Genomic DNA, 21,110 nt, shown 5'->3' with positions numbered 1-21,110 from the left:
TACCTTGAATTCAAAAGGCTATGAAGCTGGTTGCAAATAGAAAAGTTTTATCAAGAGAAATTTTTTCCTGCATCTCTTTATTTCTGAGTCCTTGAAGACTTAGGCTGGCTAGTTCCTTTTTCCATTGGATATGCCTCTGATTTTCAAAGAGGAGAGCACTACTAAGTTTTATAGGCTAGTGAGTGGTTAGAAAGTTAATTTAGTTTGAATTTAATAATTTAATTGAGAAGTATTACTGAATGTCTACCTCCTGTGTTCACAACAGTATAACAGTGGTTATGTATTCTTCACATTTTAAAATTAGTAATAATCCTACTTTCAAACTTAGGACATATAAAAATTTAATTTTGTCATCTAACATTACTCAACAAAAAATTTTAAAAAATACTTGGAGATTTCTGTCACATTAAAAAATAACCTAGGAAATTAGAAAACTGTAAATTCTAAGCACTAGTTTTTCAGAAAAATATTTTCAGACTAAAGATGAGGGCACGGAATCCTATCCAAACATTTTTTGGTTACAACAATGGAATAGTCATTACTTGAGTATAATATACTTACCTATGATAAAACATGCGAGCCATGCCCATTCTTTGCTTTTCCCCTCCTGACAGGACATCTTTCCAGTCCATAACAGCATCCCATCCTTTAAAATATATATAAGTATATATTTTATAAAGCATCTTTTAACTAAAGAGAGCATCTTTTACAGTTTTTATCTAGACAAGTGATTCCTAGCAAGTTTAAGTTATTAACACAAAGAACCTGATATTTCTCAGAAATGCTTGGATAAGCTAGAGAGCCTTATTTTTAAGCATTTTATTTTAGATTTGATATTTTTTACCAGTAATAATTACTTACATTGACAAAACGTCTTCTAAGAATTCCAAATACTGACACTGAAAATGTGTTTGTTCCTGAATATCTCCAAAGAGTTGACAGACTTATTTTGGAGGGTGGTGGGAGAAAAGATCAACAGATTTGCATAGGCTTACTGCAAAGTCTACAAAGGGTATGACAGGAGCTAACTTAAATGGTTTCCATCTGCCTGGTACTTTATATGAGTTTTCTCATTATATATCTCACAACGTTATTAGGTAGCTATTATTAGTTTTATTTTATAGGTCGATAAGCTGAAATTCATGGAGAAATTGATATATCAAATTTTACACAGCTATATATTAGAGCTACGATTTATATGCAGGTCTATTTATATGCAGGACTTTCTGTTGGCTATTTATTTAAAAAGCAAGCCTTCTATTTTTTTTTTAAATAGGTTAGATCAATAACCTACTGATATAGAATACATACTGATATAGAAACGTACCTAGAGTATTTTTTATATGGAAAACCAAATTGCAGAATTGTGTGTGTTTGTATACAGTTGACCCTTGAACAACACAGATTGAACTGTGAAATACTCATATATGTATTTTTTTCAATAGTAAATACTACAGTACTATACAATTTGCAGTTGGTTTAATCCACAAATGCAGAATGGCAGATATGGAGGAACCTTGGTTAGAGACAGCCTACTATAAGTTGTATGCAGATTTTTCGATTGCCTTGTAAAACTTTTGAGTTTAGTGGAACAAAGGACATGATTTATATAAATATGTAAAATTAAAGTTTCCTTTGACTCAAATACTTTTCTCTTTTGCCTTCTCAGTTGGCAGGGGGGAAATTTTTTAAGCCCAGAACACTTCTCTACTGTATAGCAATCTGAATCTATTTTTCAAATCCTCACTTATGTTTCATAAATGCTATACAATTAAGTCATAGAGAAAATTTTCTTTCTAGAAGCAAGAATTTTCACTAGAAGCAAGAACACATATACATATATAAATTATGATTGCATTTCTGTAAATAAATACACATACACAACCTCTCTGGGAATAGAATTATGAGACTTTTACTTTCTAAGCTATACATTTTTATAATATTTGAAAATTTTATTATTTTAAAATTATTTTATGGCCTTTCTTAATTTTGTAATAAGAAGAAAACGTTACTTAGAAACAAAACCATGGGGCCTATTAGGAAGACAGCCATATCAAGTATTTTTCTGAAGTGGGAATATCATAAAATGGAGCAGACTAGGCAAAACCTGATTTTCAAAGAGGAAAATGACTGTCAAAACTTCACATACACACACACACACACACACACACACACACACACACGATATTTCCAAATCCCAGAGTATTCAAGGCTTAATTTTTCCATTTGGAAAAAATCCAGGCTCTTTGCTTTCTTTATTCTTCCTCAGCTGAACTTTCATCTTTATTAAATTTTCTAAATAAACTTGGTCAAAGGGAAAGGAAATAAGAAGTAGAGTTTCATTGTTTCTTGTGCCCTGGATTGAAAATAAGATTTTCCCTGTTTCCCAATGATACTCCCCAGTAGGGACCAATGTTTATTCTTGGGCAAACTTCCAGGAATTTTCTATCTATTTAAAACCATAATTTTATATTAGGAAAAAACAATCTCTAAATGCCATGTGGTTCAAAGTTCTTGCTTCTAGTGAAAACTGTTGAAATAAAATTTTCTCTATGACTTAACTTTATAGCATTTATGAAACATAAATGAGGATTTGACAAATAGGTTCAGATTGCTACACAGTGGAGAAAAATTCTGGGCTTAAAAAAATTTCCCCCCTCAACTGAGAATGCACAAGACAAAAGTATTTGGGTCAAAGGAAGCTTTAATTTCATGTATTTAAATAAATCATGTCCTTTGTTCCACTAAACCCAAAAGTTTTAGTAGGCAATATTTCATGATCAGAGAACATATAAATCAAAACTCTAAGTCATGATATCATCTTTGATGTTGAAATGGTGAGAATAAGTCAGCTAAGAAGTGAACAGTTTTCCTGCTTCCTAAAGATGAACAAACTGCTTTAGTTCACGTCTATTCATTAACACTTCTACTCCTTTCTATCTTGTAATATCTTTGATGAAATAAAACATAGTTTTAAAATCCATCTTTTACTAAAGCAAAGAATATCTCTAAGCAAAGTGTTAGCTAATCTTACTAGAACTTCAGCAGGCTTCTTCCAGAGTAAGTGATGCCCTTGCAAATTTAAATGCTTTCCTGCTTTGCTTTAAAACACGTTTCATGTTTTAAGGACTAGGCAAGTAAAGTGGGTTTCCTTAGCGTTTGTTTTTTTTAATGTGTAAGGATATAGCAAGTCTTATTAGCATCTAAGAAGCTAAGATAGCATAGCGCAGTAGCATAGCCTAATATAGAATATTGACTTTCAAGTCCCATCTGTGTTTGAATCCCTGTTCCACCACTTGCTGAGGGCCCTGGGTAAACTATTAAACTTCTGAATTTCATCTGTAAAAGGAAGTTGGTAAAACCCACATCATCAGGCAGTCACAAATATTAAACAGGATGACACTGTAAATTGCTTAATATGTTATATTCTGCAGAGTAAGTACTCAATAAACCATAACAATTACTATTACATTATTAAGGTTAGAAAATTCTTAAAAACAGTTCCAGAATTTCTTTTGACTTCTAAAAGGATAGAATATCTCATGTTTATTATAAATTTCTATTCAGATTGTTCGATTTCAAACTTACCCAAAATAACTTACCCAAAATTAACAGGCAGCTGTTATTCAGCCACAGTGTTTTAAAACTGGGGAAAAGTTGACCATATGAAACAAAAAGAAAACCTTCTTTCCATATTTACAGCACTTATGAATTATGATATTATAAACACAATAAAATAAATAGAATAATGCCGCTTTTGCCTAACTCATTTGCTTATTGTAAGGATCAATAAATTAATACATGTGAACTTTCTATATAAAATATCAAGTACCATCACACAAAGACAAAATATCATGGTATCAATATCAACTAGTTCTATTACCTTTAGCAACTGATTCTTACACATTTACTATGTGCCACTGTTCTAAATACTTTACATACAGTCTAATTTAATCTTCACAGAATCTTTATAAGGTAGATATTTATTCCCACTTTAGAGGTGAAGATACAGAGAACAGAGCTATTTAAGATTTTATTTCAACATCTTTATTAGAGTATAATTGCTTTACAATGTGTTAGTTTCTGCTGTATAAGAAAGTGAATCAGCTATACGTATACATACATCTCCATATCTCCTCCCTCTTGCGTCTCCCCCCCCCCCTCACTATCCCACCCCTCTAGGTGGACACAAAGCAGCAAGCTGATCTCACTGGGCTATGTGGCTACTTCCCACTAGCTATCTATTTTACATTTGGTAATGTATGTATGTCCATGCCACTCTCTAACTTCATTCCCAGCTTACCCTTACCCTTCCCCATGGCCTCAAGTCCATTCTCTAGGTCTGTGTCTTTATTCCTGTCTGGCCCCTAGGTTCTTCAGAACCAATTTTTTTTTTTTGATTTCATATATACGTGTTAGCATTCAGTATTTTTTTTTCTCTTTCTGACTTACTTCAATATGTATGACAGTTTCTAGGTCTATCCACCTCACTATAAATAACTCAATTTCATTTCTTTATATGGCTGAGTAATATTCCATCGTATATATGTGCCACATCTTCTTAATCCATTCAACTGTCAATGGACACTTAGGTTGCTTCCCTGTCCTGGCTATTGTAAAGAGTGATGCAATGAACATTGTGGTACATGACTCTTTCTGAATTATGGATTTCTCAGGGTATATGCCCAGTAGTGGGATTGCTGGGTCATCTGGTAGTTCTATTTGTAGTTTTTTAAGGAACCTCCATACTGTTCTCCATAGTGATTGTAACAAGTTACATTCCCACCAACAGTGCAAGAGCGTTCCCTTTTCTCCACACCTTTTCCAGCATTTACAGTTTATAGAATTTTTGATGATGGCCATTCTGACCAGTGTGAGGTGATACCTCATTGGAGTTTTGATTTGCATTTCTCTAATGATTAGTGATGTTGAGCATCTATTCATGTGTTTGTTGGCAAACTGTATGTCTTCTTTGGAGAAATATCTATTTGGGTATTCTGCACATTTTTGGATTGGGTTGTTTATTTTTGATATTGACTGCATGATCTGCTTGTATATTTTGGAGATTAATCCTTTGTCAGTTGCTTCATTAGCAAATATTTTCTCCCATTCTGAGGGTTGTCTTATCATCATGTTTATGGTTTCCTTTGCTGTGCAAAAGCTTTTAAGTTTCATTAGGTTCCATTTGTTTATTTTTGCTTTTATTTCCACTTCTCTAGGAGGTTGGTCAACAAAACCTTGCTGGGATTTATGTCATAGAGTGTTCTGCCTATGTTTTCCTCTCAGAGTTTCATAGTGTCTGGCCTTACATTTAGGTCTTAAATCCATTTTGAGTTTATTTTTGTGTATGGTGTTAGGAGAGTTCTAATTTCATTCTTTTTTTTTTTTGCGGTATGCGGGCCTCTCACTGTTGTGGCCTCCCCCGTTGCGGAGCACAGGCTCCGGACACGCAGGCTCCGGACGCGCAGGCTCAGCGGCCATGGCTCACGGGCCCAGCCGCTCCGCAGCATATGGGATCCTCCCAGACCGGGGCACGAACCCGTATCCCCTGCATCGGCAGGCGGACTCTCAACCACTTGCGCCACCAGGGAGGCCCTAATTTCATTCTTTTACATGTAACTGTCCAGCATTCCCAGCACCACATATTGAAGAGGCTGTCTTTTCTCCATTAGATATTCTTGCCTCCTTTATCGAAGATAAGGTGACCATATGAGTGTGGGTTTATCTCTTGGCTTTCTATCCTGTTCCATTAATCTATCTTTCTATTTTTCTGCCAGCACCATACTGTATTGATTACTGTAGCTTTGTAGTATAGTCTGAAATCAGGGCGCCTGATTCCTCCAGCTCCATTTTTCTTTCTCAAGATTGTTTTGGCTATTAGGGATCTTTTGTGGTTCCATAAAATTGTGAATTTTTTGTTCTAGATCTGTAAAAAATGCCACCGGTAATTTGATAGTGATTGCATTGAATCTGTAGATTGTTTTGGACAGTATAGTCATTTTCACAATGTTGATTCTTCCAAACTAAGAACATGGTGTATTTCTCCACCTGTTTGCAGCATCTTTAATTTCTTTCTTCAGTGTCTTATAGTTTTCTGCATACAGGTCTTTTGTCTCCTTAGGTAGGTTTATTCCTAGATATTTTATTCTTTTTGTTGCAATGGTAAATGGGAGTGTTTCCTTAATTTCTATTTCAGATTTTTCATCATTAGTGTATAGAAATGCAGGAGATTTCTGTGCATTAATTTTGTATCCTGGTACTTTACCAAATTCATTGATTAGCTCTAGTAGTTTTCTGGTAGCATCTTTAGGATTCTCTATATATAGTATCATGTCATCTGCAAACAGTGACAGTTTTACTTCTTCTTTTCCAATTTGTATTCCTTTTATTTCTTTTTCTTCTCTGATTGCTGTGGCTAAAACTTCTAAAACTATTCTGAATAATAGTGATGAGAGTGGACAACATTGTCTTGCTCCTGATCTTAGTGGAAATGGTTTCAGTTTTTCACCATTGAGAACAATGTTGGCTGTGGGTTTGTCACATATGGCCATTATTATTATATAGTGTTCCTCCCTCTGCTATATTCTGGAAAAGTTTGAGAAGGATCAGTGTTAGCTCTTTCATAAATATTTGATAGAATTCACCTGTAAAGCCATCTGGTCCTGGAGTTTTGTTTGTTGGAAGATTTTTTTTAATTTAATTTTATTTATTCTTTTATACAGCAGGTTCTTATCATTTAATTATTTTATACATATTAATGTATATATGTCAATTCCAATCTCCCAATTCATCACACCATCCCCACCCACCACTTTCTCCCTGTGGTGTCCATACATGTTGGAAGATATTTAATCACAATTTCAATTTCAGGGCTTGTGATTGGTCTGTTTATATTTTCTATTTCTTTCTAGTTCATTCTTGAAAGGTTGTGCTTTTCTAAGAATTTGTCCATTACTTTCAGGTTGTCCATTTTATTGGCATATTGTTGCTTGTAGTAATCTCTCATGATCCTTTGTATTTCTGCAGTGTCAGTTGTTACTTCTCTTTTTTCATTTCCAATCCTGCTGATTTGAGTCTTATCCCTCTTTTTCTTGATGAGTCTGGCTAATGGTTTATCAGTTTTGTTTATCTTCTCCAAGAACCAGCTTTTAGCTTTATTGATCTTTGCTACTGTTTCTTTCATTTCCTTTGCATTTACTTCTGATCTGATGTGTATGATTTCTTTCCTTCTGCTAACTTGGGTTTTTTTTTTTTGTTCTTCTTTCTCTAATTGCTTTAGGTGTAAGGTTAGGTTGTTTATTTGAGATGTTTCTTGTTTCTTGAGGTAGGATTGTATTGCTATAAACTTCCCTCTTAGAACTACTTTTGCTGCATCCCATAGGTTTTGGGTCGTTGTGTCTCCATTGTCATTTGTTTCTAGGCATTTTTTGATTTCCTCTTTGATTTTTTCAGTGATCTCTTGGTTATTTAGTAGTGCATTGTTTAGCCTCCATATGTTTGTATTTTTGACAGTTTTTTTTCCTGTAATTGATATCTAGTCTCATAGCATTGTGGTCAGAAAAAATATTTGCTATGATTTCAATTTTCTTAAATTTACAAAGGCTTGATTTGTGACCCAAGATATGATCTATCCTGGAGAATGTTCCATAGCACTTGAGAAGAAAGTGTATTCTGTTGTTTTGGATGTAATCCTATAAATATCAATTAAGTCCATCTTCTTTAATGTGTCCTTTAAAGCTTATGTTTCCTTATTTATTTTCATTTTGGATGATCTATCCATAGGTGAAAGCGGGGTGTCAAAACCCCCTACTAATATTGTGTTACTGTGTATTTCCCCTTTTATTGCTGTTAGCATTTGCCTTATATATTGAGGTGCTCCTATGGTGGGTGCATTAATATTTACAATCGTTGTATTCTTCTTGGATTGATCCCTTGATCATTATGTAGCGTCCTTCTTGTCTCATCTTTATTTTCAAGTCTTTTTTGTCTGTTACAAGAGTTGCTACTCCAGCTTTCTTTTGATTTCCATTTGCATGGAATATCTCTTTCTGTCCCCTCAGTGTCAGTCTGTATGTGTCCCTAGGTCTGAAGTGGGTCTGTTGTACACAGCATATATACGGGTTTTGTTTCTGTTTCCATTCAACCAATCTATGTCTTTTGGTTGGAGGATTTAATCCATTTACATTTAAGGTAGTTATCGATATGTATGTTTCTCTTACCATTTTCTTAATTGTTTTGGGTTGGGTTTTGTAGGTCTTTTCCATCTCTTGTGTTTCCTGCCTAGAAAATTTCCTTTAGCATTTGTTGTATAGCTGGTTTGTGGTGCTGAATTCTCTTAGCTTTTGCTTGTCTGTAAAGCTTTTAATTCCTCTGTCAAATCTGAATGAGATCCATGCTAGGTAAAGTAATCTGGGTTGTAGGTTTTTCCCTTTCATCACTTTAAATATGTCCTGCCTCTCCCTTCTGGCTTGCAGAGTTTATGCTGAAAGATCAGCTGTTAACCTTATGGGGATTCCCTTGTATGTTATTTGTTGCTTGTCCCTTGCTGCTTTTAATATTTTTTCTTTGTATTTAATTTTTGATAGTTTGATTAATATGTACCTTGGCATGTTCCTCATTGGATTTATCCTGTATGGGACTCTCTGCATTTCCTGGACTTGATTGACAATTTTCTTTCCCATATTAGGGAAGTTTTCAACTATAATCTCCTCAAATATTTTCTGTCTCTTTTTCTCTTCTTCTTCTGGGACCCCTATAATTAGAATGTTGTTGTGTTTAACGTTGTCCCAGAGGTCTCTGATACTGTTCTCAATTCTTTTCATTCTTTTTTCTTTATTCTGCTCTGCAGTAGTTATTTCCACTATTTTATATTCCAGGTCACTTATCCGTTCTTCTGCCTCAGTTATTCTGCTATTGATTCCTTCTAGAGATTTTTTTTTTCATTTATTGTGTTGTTTGTCATTGTTTGTTCACTCCTTAGGTCTTCTAGGTCCTTGTTAAACATTTCTTGTATTTTCTCCATTCTATTTCCAAGATTTTGGATCATCTTTACTCTCATTACTCTGAATTCTTTTTTAGGTCCACTCCATATTTCCTCTTCATTTGTTTGTTCTGGTGGGTTTTTTACCTTGTTCCTTCATCTGCTGTATATTTCTCTGTCTTCTCATTTTGCTTAACTTACTGTGTTTGGGGTCTCCTTTTCACAGGCTGCAGGTTCATAGTTCCCATTGCTTTTTATTGTCTGCCCCCAGTGGGTAAGGTTGGTTCAGTGGGTTGTGTAGGCTTCCTGTTGGAGGGGACTGGTGCCTGTGTTCTGGTGGATGAGGCTGCATCTTGTCTTTCTGGTGGGCAGGTCCTGTGTCCAGTGGTGTGCTTTGGAGTGCCTGTGAACTTATGATTTTAGGCAGCCTCTCTGCTAATGGGTGGGGTTGTGTTCCTCTCTTGCTAGTTATTTGGCATGTGGTGTCCAGCACTGGAGCTTGCTGGTCCTTGAGTAGAGCTGGGTCTTAGCGTTTATATGGAGATCTCTGGGATCGCTTTCACTGACTGATATTACGTGGGGCCTAGAGCTCTTTGGTGGTCCAATGTCCTGAACTCAGCTCTCCTACCTCAGAGGCTCAGGCCTGACACTCAACAGGCACACTGAGACCCTGTCAGCCACACAGCCAGGTACATGGGAAGTTTCTTGCCTTTTGGGAAGTCTGAGGTCTTCTGCCAGTGTTCAGTAGGTGTTCTGTAGGAGTTGTTCCACATGTAGATGTATTTTTGATGTATTTGTGGAGAAGAAGGTGACCTCCACGTCTTACTCTTCCACCATCTTGAAGGTCCCCCATCTATTTAAGACTTGATTCTAGAACTCTGACTTTGAAGCTTACATTCTTAATTACTGTACTACCCTGCTTCTTTTTTTATTCATTTTTTAAATTTTTTGCTTTATAACAAATTTAATCAGTTATACATATACATATGTTTCCATATCCCCTCCCTTTTGCGTCTCCCTCCCACCCTTCCTATCCTACCCCTCCAGGCGGTCACAAAGCACCGAGCTGATCTCCCTGTGCTATGCGGCTGCTTCCCACTAGCTATCTACCTTACGTTTGGTAGTGTATATATGTCCATGCCGCTCTTTCACTTTGTCACAGCTTACCCTTCCCCCTCCCCATATCCTCAAGTCCATTCTCTAGTAGGTCTGTGTCTTTATTCCTGTCTTACCCCTATGTTCTTCATGACATTTTTTCCTTAAATTCCATATATATGTGTTAGCATACAGTATTTGTCTTTCTCTTTCTGACTTACTTCACTCTGTATGGCAGACTCTAGGTCCATCCACCTCATTACAAATAGCTCAATTTCATTTCTTTTTATGGCTGAGTAATATTCCATTGTATATATGTGCCACATCTTCTTTACCCATTCATCCGATGATGGACACTTAGGTTGTTTCCATCTCCGGGCTATTGTAAATAGGGCTGCTATGAACATTTTGGTACATGTCTCTTTTTGAATTATGGTTTTCTCAGGGTATATGCCCAGTAGTGGGATTGCTGGGTCATATGGTAGTTCTATTTGTAGTTTTTTTAAGGAACCTCCATACCGTTCTCCATAGTGGCTGTACCAATTCATATTCCCACCAGCAGTGCAAGAGGGTTCCCTTTTTTCCACACCCTCTCCAGCATTTATTGTTTCTAGATTGTTTGATGATGGCCATTCTGACTGGTGTGAGATGATATCTCATTGTAGTTTTGATTTGCATTTCTCTAATGAGTAAAGATGTTGAGCATCGTTTCGTGTGTTTGTTGGCAGTCTGTATATCTTCTGTGGAGAAATGTCTATTTAGGTCTTCTGCCCATTTTTGGATTGGGTTGTTTGTTTTTTTGTTATTGAGCTGCATGAGCTGCTTATAAATTTTGGAGATTAATCCTTTGTCAGTTGCTTCATTTGCAAATATTTTCTCCCATTCTGAGGGTTGTCTTTTCGTCTTGTTTATGGTTTCCTTTGCTGTGCAAAAGCTTTTAAGTTTCATTAGGTCCCATGTGTTTATTTTTGTCTTTATTTCCATTTCTCTAGGAGGTGGGTCAAAAAGGATCTTGCTGTGATTTATGTCATAGAGTGTTCTGCCTACGTTTTCCTCTAAGAGTTTGAAAGTGTCTGGCCTTACATTTAGGTCTTTACCCTGCTTCTTTTGATAATGTAAATGGGCTAAAAAATAAAACATCAAACCCATGCAAAATTTAACCTAGAATTCTAGCTTGCTATTTCATTAGTTTTTCTAGGCTATCAAATTATATTTTTTATCAAGTTATTTGAAAGTAATTCTGTTTTTTGAAAGTAATTCTTTTTTGAGCTAATATGTATAACTGTTATTCCTACTTTTTCAAAAGTATGTTTTATGTTGAAATACTACAGTACAGAAGTTTCTATGTTTTATCTAATTCTCTATGTGTTGCTTTAGAGAAAAAAGTGTATTGGTAAGACTGTGGGTCTGAAAATAAATAAGTTTGTGATACCTACTTCTCAAATTATTACATTTAATGTAAGTTGAGAGCTTGACAGGAGAATATTTCTGTCATGAACTTTACATAGATTTAGATTGACTATGGCCTCAGGGACACATGTACATTAAAATATGACTCCCTCAAAAAAACTGTTTTCAAATGCTAGCAGCAGACTTAGTAAAAAGCTTAGTGTGCTGCATGAAATATAACATAAGCAGAAAAGAGCATGTCAATAATGGAAAAGCAACAAAAGCTGTGAACTCCATCTTTACTTATGTGCTATGTTCCAACAACAGCATACGTTCAAATTAAACCCAAGTTTATTTTTTAAAAATTAATTTAAATACATGAAAAAAACACAAATTATAGACCTTACCTCCTTCTCTTTGAACTATATGATAGAGGTGAACATTATGTAGAATACAATCTAGATCGTGGTCTGTATAGCCTTTATCATGCATGTCATCCACTGAATCTGGATAAATGACTTGATCCCGAAGACTTCCAAGAGACATGTACGGCCTGTAAAACACCAAAAACACAAGAATCTTAGTACAAAATCAGTTTAGTTTACCCCATGTGACATTCTGGTGGTCTGAAAACTCCAGAGCAGACTTTAAATACCATATTTCTAGGATTATATTTATTACCTGGTGATGAGTATTTCTCTCTCAGGTGTGGCAGGATAAAACACTGTTATATTCATGTAAAAACATATAGAGACATAGCCACAAGAAAAGTTTCTACAAGAAATACTTGGATGTTTTCAGCAGAGAAATACATACTTGTTCTGTTGTATTTTATAAATGTTGCTTCTGTATTTCATCCAAAACTATTTGGGTTAAACATAAAATTTGAGGTTTTGACCCAGCAATGTGAACAAACAAAACTTAAAAAGTATCATTCACAATAAGAGAAATGCAAATTAAAACTATACTGAGTTTCTTACTTATCACATTGGTAGAAGTTCAAAAGTTTGACAACTCACTCAATTGGCAAGTCTATGGAGACACAAGGAACTTTCATACAATGTGAAAATGCAAAATGGTACAACCCTTTGGAGAGAATTCTACAAACCAATATATCATGTGGTCTTTGACCCACTTCTAGGAATTTATTTTAAAGATATACTTCCAAAAATACACAACCATTCACAAAAAAATGTGTAAAGTTATCCATTACAGCATTCTTTGTAATTGCAAAATATTGAGAACAACCTAAATGTGCATACGAAGGAGACTGACTGAATAAACTATAGAACCTGAACCATGCAGCTATAAAACAGGATGTGGAAGATCTCTATGAATTGATATAGGGTGATTTACATAATATATTGTTAAGTTGAAAAGCAAAGTGCAAAGTAGATATATAGCTGGGTTTCTCAACAGTGGTATTATGGAGATATTAAATCAGATATTAAATCAGATAATTCTTTGTCACTGAGGTATATCCTGTGTATTATAGGATGTTTAGCAGAACACTTGATCTCTACGCACCAGATGCTACTAGCATCCACTGCAGCAGTGACAAAAAAAAAATGTCTCCAAATATTATTTTGTCCCTTTAGGGGACAAAACCACCCCCATTTGATAGAACCACTAATATGTAGTATACCACTTCTATATAAAATGAAAGCAAAATAAGAAAATGTACATCTGTCTGCTTATATTTACAAAAGGAAACAGTAAACCAGAAACTGACGAAATCAGTTACCTATAGGAGATGGGAGGAACAAGGCAGAATAGATAAGGGAGTGAAAAGACCTCTTTAAGAATACTTTCTATATAGTTTTTACTGTTAGAATCATGTTAAAGTGTTATTATTTTTTTAATTTAACCAGTAAAATGAAAGAAGAAACCCTAAAATTGAATACAAACAGAAACAAATGAACTGAAAAGTATATCAAATGAATAACATAACCACATAAAACGGGGAGGAGGGACTGATCCAAGTAACTTTCAAATTTGGTTACATAATTTCAGTTGAAAACCAAAAGAACCACAAAGAAACCTTAAAACTAATTGTTCATGTTTCTTGTTGCTATAGGCGTAGCAATTCTGAAACTATGTTGTAGGATTGACCAAGTAAGTAAACATTTTAATAACGTTAGGAGGTAAGGTTCTCCCTGTGGAAGAAGGAAGATACAAATATGAAATGTGGGAAGGTGAGAAAAATATACTGTAATGTTTAATTTGAATTAGAGTATCAGCATGAATTCATAATTTTTTGAACAAAAATCTATTTCCTCGTTCTGTGTACATTTGCTGCATCCTGATACTATCCTTTGAGAAGGTCACAACAGCATTTAGGAAGTATAGAGGGTAGAATTGTGGACCTCAAAGATATGTCCAAGTCCTAACCCCTATTATTTTTGAATGTGATCTTATTTAGGAAAAAAAAAAAAGGTGTTTGCAGATGTAATTAAGTTAAGGATCTTGAGATAAGATTATCCTGGATTAACCAGATGGGTCTTAAACCCAATAAATACCTTTAAAGAAGAGGAAAAACACAGGGAGGAAAGTCATGTGAAGACAGAGGCAGAGATTGGAGTTATGCTGTCACAAGCCTGGCACCACTGGAAGCTGGAAGAGGTAAGAAAAAAATCTCCCCTTGAGCTCCCAGAAGGAGGGTGGCCCTGCCAACACCTTGATTTTGGACTCCTGGTCTCTAGACCTGTGAGAAAATAAATTTCTGTTGTTTCAGACCAGCAACTTTTTGGTTTCAGTAGATCTTGGAAACTAATGCAGGTAGTATTATTATGCAGGTAGCAAAAAAATGTGTAAACTGTATTGTATCATTAGGAAGCTATCAGATAAACCCAAATTGTGGGACTTTATGAATATACAACAACAACAACAGTACTGCACTCATTACAAATATCAATGTCATAAAAAACAAAGAAAGGCTAAGGAATTCTTTCACATTAAAAGAAACTAGAGCAACATGGCAACTAAAATATAATGTATGATGATGGACTGAGAAAAACAAGTTATTATAAAGAGTAGTATTATGACAATTGGCAAAATTTGAATGTGGAAAGTTGTTGGAGGAGGTAATCAAGAGGACTTCACTGCCAGTTGACCTGTGAGCTGGACCCAGGCAATCTGACACTCCAACCCCCTTCCCTGACCTTGGAATGTATGCTCAACCCACAGTTCCCACAGCCACTAACTATTTTCAAGGACACAGAGTTGAGGGAGCAATGTGGTGTTGAGACCATATGGATGGTATACATGACTGAACCCCATTAAGGCCTCTATGTAAACATTAAAGATTCTGGTGGATAGAAGTGGAGAGGCTCACCTTGAGGCTGCCCATGACAAGCCTCAAATGTAAATTCCCTTGCTTATTAAACCTGCCATCCACCAATCTGGAGTGGTCTGCCTCTTTCTTCTGTCTCTTCTTGCCCTCTGTGTACAAGGGCCGGTTTGAGAACCAAAAAATGTATGTTCAGATAATATTATATCAGTGTTAATTTTCATGAATTTGATCATCACACTATGTCTATGTTAGAGGCTATTCTTTTTTTTTTTTTTTTTTTGTTGTTTTTTTTCTTTTTGCGGTATGCGGGCCTCTCACTGTTGTGGCCTCTCCCGTTGCGGAGCACAGGCTCCGGACGCGCAGGCCCAGCGGCCATGGCTCACGGGCCCAGCCGCTCCGCGGCACATGGGATCCTCCCAGACCGGGGCACGAACCCGTATCCCCCGCATCGGCAGGCGGACTCCCAACCACTGCGCCACCAGGGAGGCCCTAGAGGCTATTCTTGCTCTTTGAAAATACTGTTCCTCATTGAGCAACATGGGTTTGAACTGCATGGGTCCACTTATACATGGTTTTTTTTCAATAGGAAATATTACAGTACTTTACAATCTGTGGTTGGTTGAATCTGCAGATGTGGAACCGTAGATATAAAGGGCCAACTATAAATTATACATGGATTTTCAACTGTGCTGGGGTCAGCGCCTCTAACCTCTGCATTGCTAAAGGGTCGTACACCCTAAAGAAGTTAGGGGTGAAGATTTATTTATAGCAACTTACTTGAAAAAAAACAATGTGTGTGTGTGTGTACAGAGAGAGAATTAAAGGTTTTAAATACAAACTGTGTTTGTAGATCAATTCTCTACCTATTTTCCCATAACATGCAAATGATTTAGTTGAAGGATAGATAGCACAAAAATTTATTTTGTAAGAGATTTAACTAATATTTGAAAATCAAAATATTTATATTTCAATTATACATATATTCATTCATGTAATAAGATTTTCAATGGAGTCTTCGCAAATATAAGGAATCGCTAGTCATATTTTTTAAATTGAGATATAATTCACATTATAAAATGCACCCTTTTAAAGTGTAAAATTCAATGATTTTCACTATATTTACAAGCTCATGTAAATATCACCAGTATCTAATTCCAGAACATTTTCTTCACCCCCAAAAGAAACTCCATACCTAAGAGCAGGCACTCCTAGTTCTTTCCTCCTCCCAACACCTGGCAATCACTAATTTACTTTCTGTATCTGTGGATTTGCCTATTCTGGAAATTTCACATATTTTCATATGTATGAATCACACAATCTGTGGTCTTCTTTCTGTCAGCATAATATTTTCAGGTTCACTCATGTTGTAGCATGTAGCAGTATTTCATTCCTTTTAATATCTGAATTAAATTCCATTGTATGGATACACCATATTTTGTTAATCTGGATATTTCAGTTGTTTCCACTATTTGGCTATTATGAATAGTGGGCATACACCTAGGAGTGGGGCATATGGTAACTATGTTTAACTTTTTGAGGAACTGACCAGTTGTTTTCCCAAGTGGCTGCATCATTTCTAGTCACTTTTCTTCTACCATATTCCATATGTCTTCTCCTGCTCTCTGATTTTCTTCCCTCTCCAGTCTAACCATATATTTTTTAAAAACAGAATTAGGACAAAAACTTATTTGTTTATTTCCATCATTTTAAGCATTTATATAATATGATGTTATCTTAAATTAATATCTGGTAATAATAACAGTAGCATAAAATAGATACTGACCATCAGGGCCAGTGAACAATTTTTTAGTTGGTATCCTGAGACTACTAAGAAGAAATACAAGGAAATATTAGGAGTCAATACTTTAGCTAAAAGATTCTATTTCCCAGATCCAAAATCTTGGAAATAGAATAGACAAAATGCAAGAAACAGTTAACAAGGACCTAGAAGAACTAAAGATGAAACAAGCATCGATTAAAAACACAATACATGAAATAAAAAATACTCTAGATGGGATCAATAGCAGAATAACTGAGGCAGAAGAACGGATAAGTGAGGTGGAAGATAAAATAGTGGAAATAACTGCTGCAGAGCAAAATAAAGAAAAAAGAATGAAAAGAACAGAGGACAGTCTCAGAGACCTCTGGGACAACATTAAACGCACCAACATTCGAATTATAGGGGTTCCAGAAGAAGAAGAGAAAAAGAAAGGGACTGAGAAAATATTTGAAGAGATTATAGTTGAAAACTTCCCTAATATGGGAAAGGAAATAGTTAATCAAGTCCAGGAGGCACAGAGAGTCCCATACAGAATAAATCCAAGGAGAAATACGCCAAGACACATATTAATCAAACTGTCAAAAATTAAACACAAAGAAATCATATTAAAAGCAGCAAGGCAAAAACAACAAATAACACACAAGGGAATCCCCATCAGGATAACAGCTGATATCTCAGCAGAAACTCTACAAGCCAGAAGGGAGTGGCAAGACATAATTAAAGTGATGAAGGAGAAAAACCTGCAACCAAAATTACTCTACCCAGCAAGGATCTCATTCAGATTTGATGGAGAAATTAAAATGTTTACAGACAAGCAAAAGCTGAGAGAGTTCAGCACCACCAAACCAGCTTTACAACAAATGCTAAAGGAACTTCTCAAGGCAAGAAACACAACAGAAGGAAAAGACTTACAATAACGAACCCAAAACAATTAAGACAATGGGAATAGGAACATACATATCGATAATTACCTTAAATGTAAATGGACTAAATGCTCCCACCAAAAGACACAGATTGGCTGAATGGATACAAAAACAAGACCCATATATATGCTGTCTACAAGAGACCCACTTCAGACCTAGAGACACATACAGACTGAAAGTAAGGGGATGGAAAAAGGTATTCCATGCAAATGGAAACCAAAAGAAAGCTGGAGTAGCAATTCTCATATCAGACAAAATAGACTTTAAAATAAAGACTACTAGAAGAGACAAAGAAGGACACTACATAATGATCAAGGGATCGATCCAAGAAGAAGATATAACAATTGTAAATATTTATGCACCAAACATAGGAGCACCTCAATACATAAGGCAAATACTAACAGCCATAAAAGGAGAAATCGACAGTAACACACTCATAGTAGGGGACTTTAACACCCCACTTTCACCAATGGACAGATCATCCAAAATGAAAATAAATAAGGAAACACAAGCTTTAAATGATACATTAAACAAGATGGACTTAATTGATATTTATAGGACATTCCATCCAAAAAGAAGAGAATGCAGATTTTTCTCAAGTGCTCATGGAACATTCTCCAGGATAGATCATATCTTGGGTCACAAATCAAGCCTTGGTAAATTTAAGAAAATTGAAATTGTATCAAGTATCTTTTCCGACCACAATGCTATGAGACTAGATATCAATTACAGGAAAAGAGCTGTAAAAAATACAAACACATGGAGGCTAAACAATACACTACTTAATAACGAAGTGATCACTGAAGAAATCAAAGAGGAAATTAAAAAATACCTAGAAACAAATGACAGTGGAGACACGACGACCCAAAACCTATGGGATGCAGCAAAAGCAGTTCTAAGAGGGAAGTTTATAGCAATACAATCCCACCTTAAGAAACAGGAAACATCTCGAATAAACAACCTAACCTTGCACCTAAAGCAATTAGAGAAAGAAGAACAAAAACATCCCAAAGTTAGCAGAAGGAAAGAAATCATAAAAATCAGATCAGAAATAAATGAAAAAGAAATGAAGGAAACGATAGCAAAGATCAATAAAACTAAAAGCTGGTTCTTTGAGAAGATAAACAAAATTGATAAACCATTAGCCAGACTCATCAAGAAAAAAAGGGAGAAGACTCAAATCAATAGAATTAGAAATGAAAAAGGAGAAGTAACAACTGACACTGCAGAAATACAAAAGATCATGAGAGATTACTATAAGCAACTCTATGCCAATAAAATGGACAACCTGGAAGAAATGGACAAATTCTTAGAAATGCACAACCTGCCAAGACTGAATCAGGAAGAAGTAGAAAATATGAACAGACCAATCACAAGCACTGAAATTGAAACTGTGATAAAAAATCTTCCAACAGGGCCTCCCTGGTGGCGCAAGTGGTTGAGAGTCCGCCTGCCGATGCAGGGGATACGGGTTCGTGCCCCGGTCTGGGAGGATCCCATGTGCCGCGGAGCGGCTGGGCCCGTGGGCCATGGCCGCTGAGCCAGCGCGTCCGGAGCCTGCGCGTCCGGAGCCTGTGCTCCGCAACGGGGGAGGCCACGGCAGTGAGAGGCCCGCATACCGCAAAAAAAAAAAAAAAAAAAAAAAAAAAAATCTTCCAACAAACAAAAGCCCAGGACCAAATGGCTTCACAGGCGAATTCTATCAAACATTTAGAGAAGAGCTAACACCTATCCTTCTGAAACTCTTCCAGAGGGAGGAACACTCCCAAACTCTTTCTACGAGGCCACCATCACCTTGATACCAAAACCAGACAAGGATGTCACAAAGAAAGAAAACTACAGGCCAATATCACTGATGAACATAGATGCAAAAATCCTCAACAAAATACTAGCAAACAGAATCCAACAGCACATTAAAAGGATCATACACCATGATCAAGTGGGGTTTATTCCAGGAATGCAAGGATTCTTCAATATACACAAATCAATCAACGTGATACACCATATTAACAAATTGAAGGAGAAAAACCATATGATCATCTCAATAGATGCAGAGAAAGCTTTTGACAAAATTCAACACCCATTTATGATAAAAACCCTGCAGAAAGTAGGCATAGAGGGAACTTTCCTCAACATAATAAAGGCCATATATGACAAACCCACAGCCAGCATCGTCCTCAATGGTGAAAAACTGAAACCATTTCCACTAAGATCATGAACAAGACAAGGTTGCCCACTCTCACCACTCTTATTCAACCTAGTTTTGGAAGTTTTAGCCACAGCAATCAGAGAAGAAAAGGAAATAAAAGGAATCCAAATGGGAAAAGAAGAAGTAAAGCTGTCACTGTTTGCAGATGACATGATACTATACATAGAGAATCCTAAAGATGCTACCAGAAAACTACTAGAGCTAATCAATGAATTTGGTAAAGTTGCAGGATACAAAATTAATGCACAGAAATCTCTGGCATTCCTATATACTAATGATGAAAAATCTGAAAGTGAAATCAAGGAAACACTCCCATTTACCATTGCAACAAAAAGAATAAAATATCTAGGAATAAACCTACCTAAGGAGACAAAAGACCTGTATGCAGAAAATTATAAGACACTGATGAAAGAAATTAAAGATGATACAAATAGATGGAGAGATGTACCATGTTCTTGGATTGGAAGAATCAACATTGTGAAAATGACTCTACTACCCAAAGCAATCTACAGATTCAATGCAATCCCTATCAAACTACCACTGGCATTTTTCACAGAACTAGAACAAAAAGTTTCACAATTTGTATGGAAACACAAAAGAACCCGAATAGCCAAAATAATCTTGAGAACAAAAAACGGAGCTGGAGGAATCAGGCTCCCTGGCTTCAGACTATACTACAAAGCTACAGTAATCAAGACAGTATGGTACTGGCACAAAAACAGAAAGATAGATCAATGGAACAGGATAGAAAGCCCAGAGTTAAACCCATGGACATATGGTCACCTTATCTTTGATAAAGGAGGCAGGAATGTACAGTGGAGAAAGGACAGTCTCTTCAATAAGTGGTGCTGGGAAAACTGGATAGGGACATGTAAAAGTATGAGATTAGATCACTCCCTAACATCATACACAAAAATAAGCTCAAAATGGATTAAAGACCTAAATGTAAGGCCAGACACTTTCAAACTCTTAGAGGAAAACATAGGCAGAACACTCTATGACATAAATCACAGCAAGATCCTTTTTGACCCACCTCCTAGAGAAATGGAAATAAAGACAAAAATAAACACATGGGACCTAATGAAACTTAAAAGCTTTTGCACAGCAAAGGAAACCATAAACAAGACGAAAAGACAACCCTCAGAATGGGAGAAAATATTTGCAAATGAAGCAACTGACAAAGGATTAATCTCCAAAATTTATAAGCAGCTCATGCAGCTCAATAACAAAAAAACAAACAACCCAATCCAAAAATGGGCAGAAGACCTAAATAGACATTTCTCCACAGAAGATATACAGACTGCCAACAAACACATGAAACGATGCTCAACATCTTTACTCATTAGAGAAATGCAAATCAAAACTACAATGAGATATCATCTCACACCAGTCAGAATGGCCATCATCAAACAATCTAGAAACAATAAATGCTGGAGAGGGTG

General features: G+C 35.9%; 1 protein-coding gene across 4 annotated transcripts in view; it reads right to left on the bottom strand.

Moving 5' to 3' along the window:
- ABCD2 (ATP binding cassette subfamily D member 2) overlaps window positions 1-21,110 on the bottom strand; it is an 87,492-nt gene that overhangs the window by 26,925 nt on the left and 39,457 nt on the right. For all 4 annotated transcript variants that reach the window (XM_060113239.1, XM_060113240.1, XM_060113241.1 and 1 more), the window contains 2 exons: window positions 11,872-12,017; window positions 562-646 (listed from right to left, as the gene is read on the bottom strand). In XM_060113239.1, coding sequence (XP_059969222.1) covers window positions 562-646; window positions 11,872-12,017 — 231 coding nt within the window. The remainder of the gene's footprint in view (window positions 1-561; window positions 647-11,871; window positions 12,018-21,110) is intronic.

This window comes from Mesoplodon densirostris, chromosome 11, assembly GCF_025265405.1.
Source record: "Mesoplodon densirostris isolate mMesDen1 chromosome 11, mMesDen1 primary haplotype, whole genome shotgun sequence".
Classification (NCBI taxonomy): Eukaryota; Metazoa; Chordata; class Mammalia; order Artiodactyla; family Ziphiidae; genus Mesoplodon; species Mesoplodon densirostris.
This window is presented reverse-complemented; position numbering and strand designations above follow the sequence as displayed.